Source organism: Plectropomus leopardus, chromosome 16 (genome assembly GCF_026936395.1).
Source record: "Plectropomus leopardus strain MGB_pleo_1.0 chromosome 16, ASM2693639v1, whole genome shotgun sequence".
Taxonomy (NCBI): Eukaryota; Metazoa; Chordata; class Actinopteri; order Perciformes; family Serranidae; genus Plectropomus; species Plectropomus leopardus.
In genome coordinates this window covers 16,100,089-16,116,755 of record NC_142191.1, presented here as the reverse complement: position 1 = coordinate 16,116,755, position 16,667 = coordinate 16,100,089, and the positions used below count along the sequence as shown (strand labels likewise).

General features: G+C 40.7%; 1 protein-coding gene across 2 annotated transcripts in view; it reads right to left on the bottom strand.

Annotated features, from left to right (window-relative positions):
• eva1aa (eva-1 homolog A, regulator of programmed cell death a) overlaps positions 1 to 16,667 on the bottom strand; it is a 94,653-nt gene that overhangs the window by 2,709 nt on the left and 75,277 nt on the right. For both annotated transcript variants that reach the window (XM_088089417.1, XM_042503809.2), the window contains exons 6-7: positions 4,413 to 4,547; positions 1,575 to 1,751 (exon numbers count right to left, since the gene is read on the bottom strand). In XM_088089417.1, the coding sequence (XP_087945543.1) occupies positions 1,575 to 1,751; positions 4,413 to 4,547 (312 nt within the window). The remainder of the gene's footprint in view (positions 1 to 1,574; positions 1,752 to 4,412; positions 4,548 to 16,667) is intronic.

Below are 16,667 nucleotides of genomic sequence, written 5' to 3'. Positions count from 1 at the left end.
AGAAAACTTTTAAAGTAGTTAGAAGTTGAGCTGAACTTACACAGGTTTAGCTTCATTTACGCATATAGTGTATATTTATTTGATTGCAGGAGTCACACATTTCATTATGCAGTTTATTTGGGGTAATAAAACAGGAAATACCCAAACACCCACACTATTGCAGCATCTGTTTTAGCAGCTGGCTGAAGCAGGTAACTGACAGATGTGTGTATATAGCCATTATCTCTGCCTCACATCTGCATTCCTCTGATCTTTCAGTCCCAGGAAAAGGGAAACAGGCGAATTTTACGCAAAAGATAGCTTGCCACACACATGTACCACACATGAAACCAAGCCCTCAGATCCCAGTGTCACCAGTATCACTGTCCAAGAACTAGTCTTGAGCTGATATGGCCTTAATCATATTTCAAAAAGTCAGGGCCAATGTGAAGTTGTGATGTCACAAGTATACTATGGGTGCCTTCGGAAATTCTCTCTCTGAGTACTGAATTGCACTCTGGTACAAACTGGACCATTCAAAAACTCGGAGCACTGTCGGAATGTACCGTTCTTTTTATCCAGAGCACCGCACTGTCAGAGTGTCAGAGAGAAGAGCGAGTAAACGTGCGATCAACAACACCGTTTGTTAACCCTCTGAAACCTGAGCAAATTGGTTTGATTCCTTTAAAAAAATGACAAGGGGTCAATGAACAACTTAACAAGACATGGCCCAAAAATTTGCAAAAAAGTAAAAACATCTCAAGAAAATTACCTGAAAATAGGAAAAAAAAACAAACACAGAAAGTATGAAAAAAGTACAAACAGCAAAAAAATGCTGAAAATTAAAAAACCTATTACAAATCTATGTATGCATTGTTTTCTTTAACATAATTTTAAATAGAATATTATGATAATTAAAAATAAAGTTTTCTGGAAAATTTTCTCTCTATTTTTTTTTTTTAAACTAATTTTCAGCTCATTTTCTTGTCACCTTTTACTAATTTCTTGCAATTTGTGGGACAGTTCTTGCCAAGTTGGTCATTGGCTTTTCCCCAGTGTTTTTTACCCCAAAGAAATCAAGCAAATTTGCTCAGGTTTTAAAGGTTTAATAATATGTAAAAGCCATCTGAACGATAACTGATGTCAATCCAGGCTTAAAAGGGATTCACGTGGAGTTACAACACATTCACTCATTTTAGCGTTGAGTGTCAGGTTAGATTTCCCAATGCACCCTATAGTGCAGAGTGACAGGAAAGGGGGAGAGAGAACAGGGATGACATGCAGCAAAGGGCCGCAAGCCAGAATCGAACCCGGGCCGCTGCTAAGGGCTCAGTCTACATGGGGCGCACACTCTACTCACTGGGCCTTTGGCTGCCCTGAAAATGTTCTAGCGGAAATCCAAAATATGACTACGAACTTGAAAATGAGCATAATATGGGACTCTAAGATCCAACCTTATTCTCAACTAATGATGATAATGTCACACCGGGTCCACATGGTGCAATTCCTTCTTTTCTTGATGTCAGACTAAGACCTCTAACTTCCCTGAATCCTGTGGTGTGATATCACACAGGATTATATGAATGTTGCTCTACCTGATATGTAGTTGTAGGCTGCCAGTGCGTTGCTGATGAGAGCCATGTTGGCACCAGAAGTGGAGTTGATGATGGGGTTCATGCCTGGGGGCCGCAGTGGACTCTCTCCTCCGCCTCCTCCTCCGGCTTCTGAAAACTTCTCCTCGTTGGGGTTTGTCTCCCTAATCTTCTTCCTATCTGCAAAAGCAAAACCAGATCAGTTTATCTAAACAAAACAGACTATATTCTAAGATAATAGTTCAAGTAATAGTTGAATTCAACTGAAATATAACATGAGTAAACCGCTTAAAAAATTTCTGGGTCCACATTTAATGACACACAAGTGTGTTTCCAACATTTCATTACCACATGTCGGTTTTGACATCACTGCTTGTCTCATTTACAGTAAAGCAAGAGCGTATTGTCTCTGAGGTATTGTGACTACAGCATTCAGACAACTGAGTCATCTGCAGTCTGGTGCTGGTTTTCGATTTTAGGAGATATGCCTCCATAAAAAGATGCATCATGCATGGCAATGCACACGTCTGCAGAGAGTTGTGTGATTCAGAGGATAACACAACATCCGCTCCTGTCAAAGTCATTCTGACTCAGGTCGTTAAGAGAACCACATGGGAAAAGTCTGTGCATTGGCAACATTTCAGAGCTTCCCCAAATCTCAGAAAATGATCTATTTATAGATGAGAACAACTGTTTTCCCTCTGGATTTCATCACAGTACGACGTCTCTCTGTGTTTACATGCTGGCTGGTGTTGTTTATGCGCGAGTCGAGGAGTTGAGATGAGAGAACAATGAGGCACAAAGTGATTTGATTACTCAGATTTATACTAACTTTCTGAGTAAAGTCACATCTAGTTAACCTGAAGAAGTGTTTAGTTGGGATTTGTAACTACTGTAACTCCATGAATAAGCAATGCCTCAACAAGACAGCCAAAATAAACCTAAGCCCTAACTCTGTGTGCACAGCCATATTTACATGCTTAATTTTTTTGTCAGTGCAGGTGAGCATGCTTTAGTGACCTGTCACACAAACCAGTGACCTCTAATTGCAGTCTCTTAAGGTGCGTCAGGCTCCCTTTATCTGATAAATGCAGTTTAGACTGGAATTGCTCACTGTGGAGGTAAATGTTTCCACCTGGACCCTCTGCTGTGGTGCACGCATCAGCTAACAGTCACCCAGCAGACCACAGTCTCTCTTTCTAACACTCATAAAAATAGGCAGATGGATCATCAATAGAAAACACTATACGGCGCTAGAAAATACAGAATGCATGTTGATGGAAATGCTGTAGTTGCTCTTTTGATTGATTACTTGTAACTTAACAAATACAGCTGAAATCATAATTAATGACCGTATCATTAATATCAGATCATTTCAATGTCATTTCAATAAATCCTGCTTTGCTTCTCTGCCTCATACTGAGTGATATACACTATTTTATGTTTTCGGCAATAGAGGTTTGTCAACAATACACATAAAGAATCAAGGCAGATATGATGGAGACATTGGTATCACGGCTGGAAGAACCAAAAAACACAACTTCATTGAAAGAAACACACTGTAGTGTCCAAATGATTCCTGGGGATTGCAGTGCAGAAAAAGCACACAAGCAATAAGGACCAAAGATGGACACAACAGAAAGGAATAATTTTGTGGTTTACACCTTTAACTTCTAAAGCCTTCTTAATGTGTGGGTCAATTTTTACAAAATTATTTAGTTCTGACAAGTTTTATATGAAACTTTAGATGAAATCTGAAAGTTTTCAAAGACACAGAAACATCAGGCTGAAAAGTGGCGGTAAGAAGAACATTCCCATTAGATATATTGATGCTGCTATGAAGGCCATAACATCTTGGGCTTGAATAAGTCACTTATTTTAAAAACCAGATTGTTTTATTGAATTGTAAATTGAATTCAAGGTACAGATATGACAGTGGTATCACTTTTTCTCGTCTAACTCCCTGAAAGAGAAAGTATTTTCCAAAATGTGGATCAGTCCTTGAACAAATACAGCATGTTGTCAAAACAGGATCCAGCTGTTTAGTGAACTAATTTGTTGGTCAAGAAGATAGATCAAATCTGTTTCTTTTTGCCCGTCCCTCAAAGCAGTGGAAAATAAACAAAGAGACATGAAACTGCCAACTGCGAAGATCAGGATACCTATATTTACAGTAAAATGTTTCTTGTTCCGCCTTCATAACTTTCATCCCCTATCGAAACATCAGAGATGGAAACAGGTTTTTCAGGATGAGCTTCAAGTGAAGCGTTTGAACCTGGTGCAAGGAAGCGAAGCCATTCATGCGTCAGGAGCTGTCAGCCCCGCGGCACGCATCTCCTGTCCGCTCCCGCTCTTAACTCCTCATTCGTTCGTCTATCCTCCTAATCAGAACAGTGCCGGTCGCTGAGCAGAGTAATTAGTGTGCTGGACGCCGGCCACCATCCCTCATGAATAAAGCTTTGTTTAACTTTCTAACTAACCTTCCTTGCTGGCGTCTCCTCTTTTTTTCACTCTTTCATTTCATTGTTCTTCGTCTGTCTTCTCCCTCTATCTCTGAATATGTGTTTGACTGTGGTCACATCATTGGCGCTCAGTATATTTTTAAGACCAATGATCATAAATGGTCCAAACCGAAGGATACATATGGAAACAGTTGGACCCGTGTGACTTTACATATACATACATATATGCCCTGACTTGACTGACCCGAGTTACTGTTTCTCTTGATGCCTGGGAGGCCTTGGGACTGTTTAGTGTTAACTGCTCTCCATGGGAGGCTGTGAGCGTGTCAGTGTGTGTGTGAGAGAGTGAGAAAGTGTATGTGTTTGTCATTTTGCTCACCTGGAACAGAGTCGGGCCTTTTGACTGAGCTCCCTTCCGGAGGGCTGTCTCCCACTATGTTGGGGTCATGGGCGCTGGGTGGAGGGGAGTACACTGGCGGTCTGGGTCCCTGCTCCTGGAGCAACTTCTTTGGGACTACAAAGAGAAGGAGAAGTGGAGCAAAGGAGGGGAGTGTGGGAATAGGGGAATCAAAGAAAGGTACAGGGAGGAAAATTAGAGGACTTTGAAAAAGAGAGGTATCACAGTCATTTCTGTTTCACTTCTGCAAAGAGCCTGACCAATATCAAAGAGGCAATAATGTCTAGTTATATTTGTTTATCGCAGATATACAACAGCATAAAAAGTAAATATTCAGCCAGCTGTATGCCGCCGCAACACATTCAAGTTGCAGTTACATTCTACATCGGCCTAACAGACTCACATGGAGCCATGACAGCTGACAGTGCTTCAAATATGGATGTTTCTGCAAAGAAGCTACATATTTTAACACATGGATGCTTCACATAGCAACCCTGCAGCACAAAGACCTACACGACCATAAAACATCACCACTTTCTAATGTTATTTTATTAGACATTTGTGTCAAATGTTGTTTTAACTAGCATATTGATTCTTAGGTTATGGCTATAAACATGTTTTGTGAGGTCACAGTGATTTTGACCTTTGACCAGCAACCTCGGATTCTCAAAGTGTACGTTTGTGCCAAATTTGAGGAAATTCCCTCAAGGCCTTGAAAAATTGCGTTCATGAAAATGAGATAGACATGAGGTCACAGCGACCTTGACCTTTGACCACTGAAGCCCAATCAGATCATGGTTGTGTCCAGGTGGATGTTTGTGCCGAATTTGAGGGAATTCCCTCAAGGCCTCTTCAAAATATTGCATTCATGAAAATTAGACAGAAGCATTGACCTTGACCCTTGACCTTTGAGCACCAAAATCTAATCAGCTCATGATTAAGTACATGTGGATGTATGTGACAATTTAAAGAATTTCCCTCAAGGTATTATAAAGATACTGATTTCATGAGAATAGGATAAATGCAAGGACACATTCATGAGGACGGAACGGACAAACAATGCAAAAACATAATGCCTCCAGCCACAGCTGTTGCCATCATGGATGCATAAAAACAAATGACACTACATAAATATGTTATAGGCTGCACCCTTAGTTTTTTTCAGTTTTATATATGAAAAACCATTCAAAAATCTGCAGATTTTAAACAGATTTGCCACATGGGAAGTTCTGAGTTGTGAGTTATTTCATAGGACATTCTGAGTTGTGTTAATCTCTCACGTTTTATGTGAGCTAAAAATGAGAGTGAAAGCTCACTGTGATGAAGGAGTGAGGAGCTACAAATGAAACAGCAAGATGGTCTGTGATTCACACACTCCTAACCCTGATCTTGCACTCTGATTCCCGAAAGTTATGCCTGCCCCCTCCTCCTCCTCACCCCCTCACATCCCCCAACCTCACAGTGTCCTGTGAGTCAGGGAGTCGGCACTCTTTCCTCACAGACACAAACCCACAATGCAGTGGGCTATACATTCCTGCCCGCTCACATGTGGTTTCGGAGGCCGGGCCACGCTCCGGTCACCGTGTTTGTCTGCACCGTCAGATCAGCCACGATTTACAGCTCGACAGATGACTTTCTGTCCAGCTGGCTGTCCATCTGCCAGTCCTGCATTTTCATTACTCCGGTCGCACAAACAAACAGGCAGTGAAGAATAACTGTCTGCCTGGTTTTGCTGACATCAGTAGCACTAATAGTGGAACTGCGACATGTGATTTGGGGTAAAAATGGACCATTTGTTTAAAAGCTGATGAATAAACACACTGATCAAATTTCCAGAAACGGGTGTTGGCAGCGGTCCAAGAGTCAATCAAAGCGCAGGAAGGAGCGGAGCAGACCTCACAAAGCTCCCCTCCACTGGATACTACTTACACCCTGGACAAGTTACGAGAGTTTTCCAATTGTAGGCAGTGATGAAAAGACTGAGCAGGAACATTTAACTACTGACATTTACTGTGTAGATTATTGTACAATATACAGTGTTTGCCTTTATTAGATTATCAACAGTAGAGAATGGTGAGGGGTACTTGCACTTACATGACAAGGCAAACACACATAAAAGAAATCCTTGAAAAGTGTGTATGGAAAGATGGGGACAAGATTAATGTTGTGTGGAAAACCTGCACATGAACTCTTAAAATATAATCTATGTAATGTAATTCATGAAAAACAATGACAGAAGTTGATGCAGCTCTACGAGTTGACTTGATTATCATAGTACCTAAGCTCCGTTGCATCTGGCATACTCTTATTTTATTGTGATATTAAAAAGATGAACTTGCAGCAGTTGTGGTTCGTGCCATGAAAAGCACTTTATTTTTGCAGTGAGCTGTTTACTTCTCAGTGAGCAGAAAGTCAATAGCTTTGTTTTTACTTTAAATGATGTAAAGCAAATGTAGGTGCATTGTTAAATCAGACTATATGGATTTATGAGTCCTTCACTCACACAATCACAGCTGTGTCTATATAGTGCAACTACTGTAGCTCTACATGCTCTAATTGCTCAACTGGGTTCAAAGTTGAGTAATGTGTTCCATACAACACTGACTTACTAAACTCTAAAATATTTCTTCAGCAGTGCAGCCAATGAGAACGCAGTAATTGATTAACTTCTTTGAGAAAAAGTCTTTGCAGCCACACCCTAATTCATTTTGCCATACATACCATATTATCTTCTGTCAGCTGCACAGAAAGAGCTGCATGAAGCAATGCACATGTGAGAGGGGGGAGGTTTTGATGCTATCTCACTGCAGAAAATCTGAGAGTCTATCAACAAAGCTGGTTTACTAAAACTCACAGACTTCAAAAAACTCTGCAGAATCTGGTTCCTGCCTTTGCTTTTCTACTTGCCACAAGCAAAAGGGGCAGAAGGGGCTTCACGGTGCTGCATCAGGAGAATTCATATGGTGTTAGGTGAGTTGCCAGCTGTAGAAAAGGTACACTACACTGAAATAACTCTCTGTAATTGCATCATTTCATGTGGCACACCGCACCAATCTGTCGCCTAAATATGTTAAAAAGACAAGAATTTGAACCCCCATTTTATCCGGGTCTGGTTGACACAAACTAAATAAACAAAGTCCCTCAAATGTTGAGGTGAAAAATGCAGAGAAATGAAGAAACGAGATTCGGCCTGGCAACTCCCCCTGTCCTTCCTCATCAGTCTGACACACTAATCATGGGTCTTAAAACTCCCCCACTGCCACGCTGCCACCATCCCCACGCCACACCCTGATTACAGCCCTCTGATTGGCCCTAATTGGCTGCACATGTGGCCCCGGGTCACAGCTGAGAGATGCCATGATGTGACGCACACACACGTTCCCTAACACACAATTTTCACACAATTAAGGGACATATAATTGACATACACCGACAAACGCACACTCACAGCCGCACCAGATGCAGGGACACACATATATAGCACACATATGGATGCATTATCTGTCCAACACACTTGTTTAACATGAGAATATCTGTCTTTCCAAACAGCCGTTTCCCATGTTTTTCTATGGGCTTATTTTGTTGGCAGACGCTGGTATATTATAGTAAATTGACTGCTGCTTGTCTAAAAATAATTGTCAAAAAGCTAAAACCTCGCAAAGCAAATGGCCGCAAACCACACATGAGGAGCCAAGCAGTAAAAACTGATCCAGTAAAAAAAAAGGGAAAGAGGAGTGCAAGGGAGAGAAACCAAAGACATAAATCACACTCTACAGCCTGCATTATAATGACATGGTCACATAAACGCATGGCAAATGAGTCTTAATATAACTTTGCAAAATAGGCTGTGCCAGTGCTGTACCTCTCCGATCCCTGGACCGCCACGGGAAAGCGAAGATACGAGGCGGGAAAGAGTGCCCATAACAATGGGCTGTGTTTACACTGGCAGAGTCTGGCTTTGTTTTCACTGGGCTCTGCAGGCCAGTGTGTGTGTGCATGTCTGTGTGTGTGTTTGCGGGCCATGTGCTGACCGGTGCAGAACACAGTTGGGACAAAGCCCTGTAAGCCAGAGGGGATATAATGAAATATTAAACCATGCTAAATCTGAGATGAGATCAGACCTGGGCCAATGTTTTAGAGCATTCTTTAATGCTTGGTCTGCTTTAGCTCTCTGAGATTTTGGCCGCAATAAAGACATCTTAATCTACACTGTGACTTCTCTGTGATGCACACTGAGCTTTAGTCTTAATGTGGTGACACTAGTTTAAGTGATACTCTGTCCTGGATGAAGCGAGAACTGTGCGCAACTTGACCAAACTCTGATTTACTGTATATCCATAAAGCTGCATGAAAGACAGGGAGAGTGTGTGCAGAGTCTAAAATACAGTTTGTTTGACACAAATTTTAAGAGGAGATAAAATTGATTTGCAGATAAATAAAGATATGGAGAATTTGGATCCAAATCAGATTTCAAAAATAGCACAGTTATGTATTTGATAGAATAAAAGAGCTGAATTATCTCCTGAGATCTCTTCCTCTCCAAAACAAATGGAAACGATGTTTGATTAAAGCAGTTTCACCCCCCAAAAAATCTGTGTTTTTCGGATGTTGCTCGTTGCGGAGGGGCTGCTAACTACGGTGGTGTGAAAATGCGAATAGTCCTGTCTATAACCAGTGTTTCTTTTGTCCTTTCTGGGCTCCTGTAGAAACATTGCAGTGATATATGGCAGACACCACGGATGAAGATTTCGAAATTTTTATTCTTAGGCGATAAAGACAACATACTTATGTTATATTCCATTTCTTCAAATATATCCCACTTAATCCTACACACTGGACTTTAAGTGCTTAGAGGATAAAATGTATAACACTTTGGGTAACAATTTTCCCTTAACGGGATATATAGTATTTGGTGTTTAAAAATAAAGGGTGTATCGAAACAATGTGCTGGCATATGTGAGTATAGTGAGCAAAAGCGTCTGGTTTCAATCAGCACACAGTCAGTGCCTACTTAATCTACAACATTAAAGTGCTGTCTGAGACCCAACATTCACTTGATACACACACACACACACACACACACAAAGGCAATGCTTCAAAAAAAACTTAAATCAATGTTTATAGACACACTTAGACTCACAAAATGTATTCTGTTTTAGCTCTTTCTCCTGCTTTTCACTCAGATACCACACAGACAGGCATGCAGACATCTGCACACTCACATCTACCGCCACACACACACACACACACACACACACACACACAACCATTTTTCACTGAGCTAATGGCATTCCTGCAGAACAACATGCAAGGTGAATAGGGCAGGAGCTGAAGGTGTTGGGATTGCATTCCTCCTCTCTCTCCCTTCTCCTTTTTTTTAACCAACCCCCAGCATAACACTCTAACAGTATCCAGCTGACAGCACCTGATTGGACTCCAGTGAGAGTGTGTGTGTGTGTGTGTGTGTGTGTGTGTGTGTGTGTGCACTGTTAACAGCCTTACATGCAAAAGACGGGATGTATATTAAATATACAGATAAAACTGTGTTGTGGTGGTACAGTGTAAGGATGTGAGTGTGTGTGTGTGTGTGTGTGTGTGTGTGTGTGTGTTTGAGTTCCTGTGCTGAGGCGTTACCAACATGTTTATCTTCCCACAAATGAATGCACTACCCTGACCTCACACTGTGAAAATGAATGGCTGCATGAGTGTTTCTAAATGGATGTGTTCTTGCATGACTGAGAGCGTGTGTGTCATAGGACATGATTAACACACTCGTTCTCGTCTTGTGTATACAAAGTGGACCTGGTAACATGACCTCTATCAGGGGGACTGGTGGTGTGAGCTTTGGGCTGTTCCTGGTTCTGCTCCAATTTTATGTTAGTGCAGGCAATCCAATATCCTCTGCATCTTTATTAGGTTTTATTCTAAGTGTGTGTGTGTGTGTGTGTGTGTGTGTGTGTTTGTAGTAGTAGAGTTACAATATACACTGTGACTGTGGTAACCTTAAAGGAGGCTCTATGGAGCATACTTGGGGTTTTGAAAGTTTTAGTCCAATAACCGTTAACTCCATCTAATTTACATGTTGGTCAACTATTTCCCAAAGCATGCCATAAGTTTTACATTTAATTCCCACCTTCAAAGCAGCAGCCATTGATTTACATTCATTTTACCAAACGATGCACAAGAAATCTACATAATTTTCTCTTGTGGAAGAGTGCAGCCACAAAAACACAAAGGCTGGAATGTGCATGTTTCAGTCAGTGTGAGCATGTTAAGGTTCAGATACATCAAACCTACATTAAAGACTACTGGCTGACTGTCGCCTGTGTCACGGCCAAAATGTTGCACTTGAACACACCGCAAAGACCACAGCCAATGGTCAAGTAGCAAGGATGTTTGCGCCTGGCTGACTGGAAATAACTCTCCATAGCAGCAAGTGGCAGTGGTTTGTATTTGTCAATCAACAAAGAAAACTGAAATACAGACAGTGCGGATTCAAGACACTAGTTAGCCAGTTAGCACATAAATGCTACAACCCCATGATGAAAGAACAAAGTCTATATAGCGTGCGCCAGCGAACAACAACACAAACGATTTTGAGTCATTTCTGCTAAACAGCACATTTGTTTCCATTCGCACAACCTCTTGATTTCAGATGTTTCTTGCTTTCCTAATTTCCGTTTCTCTTAATAACACACATTAATCTGAACATTTTTTAAAAAAGCAATGAGGGCCGACAAGTGCCAAAAGTATGGGACACACTGCAAGAACTACAGCAACAGCTGCTATTTACCAACCTACCAACCTACCAACCTTTTAAAAACGCAAATACATCAAAATAAAACAACTTCAACGTATTATCAACAAGTATTTTCCACTCAGCATGTCTTGAACTCATTGGGCAGACAATATCAGATTTACAGTCATAATCTTCTGGTGTATTTATACCAGGTTACATTCAAGACATGCAATGCATTGTACATGTTCTCTGTATTCTTTGTTTGTATCTTAAAAAAGAGACAGATATACATGTGTGTGTGTGTGTGTGTGTGTGTGTGTGTATATGTGTGTGTATACACACACACACACACACACACACACACACGTACACACACTGCATATCCTCATTACAACTTTGCTGAAACAAAAAATCCATGGTGGCCATTTAAGGTTAAAATCGAAACGATGAAATAAGGAAGACACCCTTTAAAGTCGAAAGATGAACAATGAATATGAGTGAGGAAAATTACCAGCAGGCAAACTGCCATTCATGTGTCCTTTAGCATGGCACTTAATTCACCCCAAAAGCACTTCTTGAGCTCATCTAAGGCCACTGGTGGAAAACTGGCAAAGCTAGGAAGTTCACTACAGTGATTGTTTGTAACTGTATGAATGAGAATCAGGCACAGCTCAGAAAACATTTACAAAAACTTATGAGAACCAAGCTTTAAATCCTGGAGATCCAGGAAAAGTTCAGCTTTGTCTTTTGGCTCAGATGCATGAATGCTTAATCAAATCAGCGGTCTCAAGTTATCCAGTCAGCGCCGATTGTGTAGGCTAGAAAAGCCCTGAGTTGGCAGGAGCGTCTTGTGACGAGATCTGTCTGCTAAAGAGGCTTACGTTCAGTGTTCTTTAATATGATACAGGTAGTTTCTACTGCAAGACATATAGCTGAATCGTGACACGGTCTAAAATCATCGGGGTAGTAAAGAGTACATTCCTGGATGGAAAGAGTGGAACAGCTCAACCCCCCATCCTGCCTCGCTGAGCCCCCTGCCCTACATTCAGAATTTTTCCCCATTTACTTTAATGGGTAACACACATCCCACTGCTGTAAGACACCCACGAATGCAAATGTATGCACACACACACACACACATACATACACACACACAAATGCCACAGCACGAGCTCTGAACATATCACTCTCACTTCACCACAACCATCAGTTAGACTCCAAAATCCCAGCTGTTTTGGCTATTTACACACCGCACATGTGCACGCGCACACAGTTGGTGTCATTAACGTGGATGCAGAGACAGGAATAGATGCTCTGTTGACAGCGCGGGGGTCATAACAATCAGAGAGAAAATCACTCAGTTGTGGAGCTCCCTGCTGCCTCGGGCCCCACACAGACAAGAATCCCACTGATGTCTTCAACACTGATAATATCCACAAGCCTCAGTCACAGTTTGAGATATGCACAAAGAGGAGGTGCTGAGTGTGATGATCACTTTATACAAACACACATCCTCATCTCCCCGAGAGCTTTATCATCAGTGAATCAGATCTTAACGTCAGACACTTGTTTGCCTGAACTGATCACATCAGTTTGTATGGATCTGTCTGATTCTAACAGACTGAATGCACTGGAAAACAGTTTTTCTAAATTTATAACTTTTCCAAGGATTCAGCAACCGTGGGAACGCTGTCAGTAACTGCAGCTACAGTAGCTTTTTAAGACTTATCTTACAGAAATAATATTTAAAAAAAACACAGAAAAACAGTGTCGAACTGAATAAAAAATACATTAAAACACATTAACATAAAAACTTTGTAAAACTGGATAAAAAGTTTACATTCAAAATATGTTTTAATAGAACATTCAAAAACATAAAACTATAGAAAAAAATTACATAAATAACTATGATAATGTAAAATGGGATAAAAACGTATGAAAAACTGTGTACAACTGGATTAAAAAAAATACATAAAAAAAGAGTAATTTACCAAAAGACATTTAAAACACATTTTACACCACAACTTCTGCAGTTAGCAACTTAATGAAAGGAGGATTCAGCAGCATAGTCAGCATTTCATTTGGATTTTTTCCTCATTTTTTCCTTAATTTTCTATTACTGGAAAGATTTCTATGCTGCATTCCTACTAAGAGGACCTTGTACACTGGGGACTTACAATTATTGTTTTACCGATGTGCTCCCTTTAAAAGAAATCTGAGTTTTATTCTGTAAAAATCTGTAGTCTTTGTTTTAGATTCAGTTAAACTCACAACTATATTCTTACTGGACATGACCTATGACCCCGCCTGACTGGAGCTGCCTGACTGAACGCTGTCCTCACACAGCTTTCATGTTTGTATTTCCATGTCTTTATCGGCTGGACGTGGGAGAGGCGGGCACACTGTCGAAGTCAGCACTGCCTCATCATTATCTGATGTTTCACTGGGTCAACAAGGATGTGACCAACGCTGAATCATCAAACCACATCGCCCGCCTAAACTCACTCCTTCATATCAGAGTTGTGAGGTAATGGGCTTTGATTGGGTCTGAGAGCTGCTGAGGTCGTCAAATGACAGAGATTGTCATTTGACGTCGCTGACATGGAACAGAAAGAGGACAGATAGTGGCGGGACCTGTCTAGACACAATCAGGACCGAAATGAAGGCAGCAACATTCAACAAGCATGTCCAAACATATGTCACAGCTGATCTAAACAATGGTGCTATCTTTAGCAGACAGCAACAACTGGTCCTACGTGGCAGTTAATAAAATCAACACTTTGAGTCTACTGGGAACTGAGGAATGAATGGCGCTTCTGAGAAAGATCAACTATGATTCGATAAAAGGAGACCAGTTTTTTCTTGAGTATTAGTCTAAATATAGCAATGTGACACTATTTAACTTCTTTTTCTTTTTTTTTAGGCAGTATACAGCCATCTTTGTTCATGTGAGACACTTGCAGGAGTTGAGATGAATGTTGTCTGTCGACATTCTCAATCTGCATAGCACGGCTGAAAACATCAAAAGGCTTGTGATTAGGCTTTCAAACATGAGTGACTGATTAAGTGGTATAAAGTGACAATAAGATGGAGCGAGGTTCATTCTGGTCTTTGGTGTGTGAAGTGCTGCTCTGATTAAATTAAAAAGTTTTCCTTCTGGCTGTTTCTCAATATAGCATAAGAAAACACGTCATCGGGACTTCCAGCATCTGACTTTAGATCACGTGTTGTATGATAACTTGTCACCAGACGGTCATGCAGAGTAAAACAGCAACAGCTTCAAAAAACTCCCAATATCAAACTGGTGTCATGGGAACAGAACAGTGATCTGATAACTAGACCTGTTTAGTGTAAACTTAGCTTCAGCAGGTAGAGTTTTACTATTGATTAACGGTAATCGAAAACCTCATAAAAGATAAAAGTAGCAAGAATTTATGAATGAAACTTTGAAAGTCGGGGTTTACTTAAACCCATCACAAGTTAACAACTCATAACATTACCACATGACCAAAGTCTTATACATTGGCATAACAACTCACTAAAGATGACTGAGTATGGTGCATAGATGTATAATAATAACTGCATACCAGCTGCCAAGATGTGCAGTATTGTTTCTCCGGCTGCGAGTTCCAGCTCCGCTCACAGACTCTACATTGTGATGACGTCATGGATTTTTAAATGAATTTTCTCAACTCAAGGAAAGTTTGATAGATGTAAAACCACCATGGATCAAAATTTCACAATAGAAAAAGTCATAATTGCCCTTGTCGGCAGTTCGAGGTGTTCTGTCAACAGTTTCACAGACGTGTCTTTTAAAACGGTGGCCTTTGGGGAAAATGTTTTTCGGGATAAATGGGAATTTTTCACTGCATTAAAAATGAAACTATTTTAAAATGGATGGAAGCCTCAAAATGTTATCAGGGATGTCCGCAGAGCAAGAATTTGATGTGACGGAGTCGGTTAAGAAGAAAAGATTTGCTTCACTCCCTCTAACAGCAATAGAGTTCACTGAGGTCAGCACCTAACTTGCTGAATAGGGCTCTTTGATAAAGCTAACTCCATTAGGGTTCATTGGGAGGCGTGGGGGCAATAATAGGATGGTTAAAGCATTGTAACATTACATTCCTGGTGTATCTGATACAGGTTTTCTCCATGTAGATATTCTGAGATAACTTTTTTACCACTAACGTGATATTTTGTTGATGGCTAGTAAGACTTGTTCTTTCTCCCCTCCAAAATCAGTGCAAAGACAGTGACCCTGTTGCTGGTAAAGGTCACTGAGGTCAACACACTGTACATTTTGCCATTTAAAAAGAAATTAGTAGCTCACCTGGTAGCATGGGCGCACCATAAGGCCACAGGTTCTATTTCATCCTCTCTCTCTCCCCCTTTCATGCTTAAGCTGTCCTGTCAAATAAAGGCAAAAACCTCCAAAAAAATCTAATAACAATCTTAAAAAAAGGAATTCCACCTATATGAATGAAAATGAAAAATGCGCACACTTGTGAGTTGAGGCAGTAAGTGTGACCACAGAGTGTAAGTCGAGATACTGAGGATTATGTCCTCAGGGTCACATGTTTAAGACCCTCTCTGTGACACAATGTCTTTCCAGAAAACACCAGAATTGACTAGATCAGATTAGAAGCCATTGTGCTAAATGGCAGAGGATAAACCCACAATGAAATAACACAGCAGTTTGTTTAAGCATCCGTGGGTCGTTATATGCTCTCTGATTTGATGCACACTCGATCGCTCCCTCTTTATCATTTCGTAAAACACTACCACCTGCCCCTTGCAGCGCTCGTCTATCATATGTGCTCCCGTGCCCTGTCATTGTCACGTAATTAGACGAGCTCTCAGTGAGAGTGAATCACGACCGGTAATATACGGCTTTAGTTATACCATACCTCTTCCACGGAGACAGAACTGATGAAAAGCAAAGTAGTGTGTGGGAGTTGGCGCGTTCGCATGTGTATAAGAAAGGGAGGCATGTTTTTCCATCATGTGTTGACAGCGTGCTGGGCCATATTAGCGGTCAGACCCGGACAGAGATAATTACGGTGAGGTCTGGGTCAGCCTGAGTCTGTCATCGGTCTTATCACCACAAATGCACACTGTAGAGAAATGCATGTTATCCTCTACCTTTTGTTTAGTCTGCGACTTTAATGCTTGACTAGCTGGATATTGTTTTATCATATTCTAATTCCTATTACTTACTTAATCTATTTTAGTTTGTCTTTTAATTTATTCTTTTATTCTGTCTCCATCGTGTTTAATTCTATTATAATATATGCTATTATTTCTGCAAATTTACTGCTGATATTCTTTGACTTGTATTTGCTCTTATTGGTATGGGTTGTTGTTATTATTTTTGTTTTGTCATTGTTTCTCTCTTGTTTATTTCTACTTTAAATTTGGCTGTTATGATGCCTGTGCAAGAAACCCTTCTTGTTTCTGATTTGCCTTTTAGTCAAAGCACTTTGTCAACTCTGTTTTTG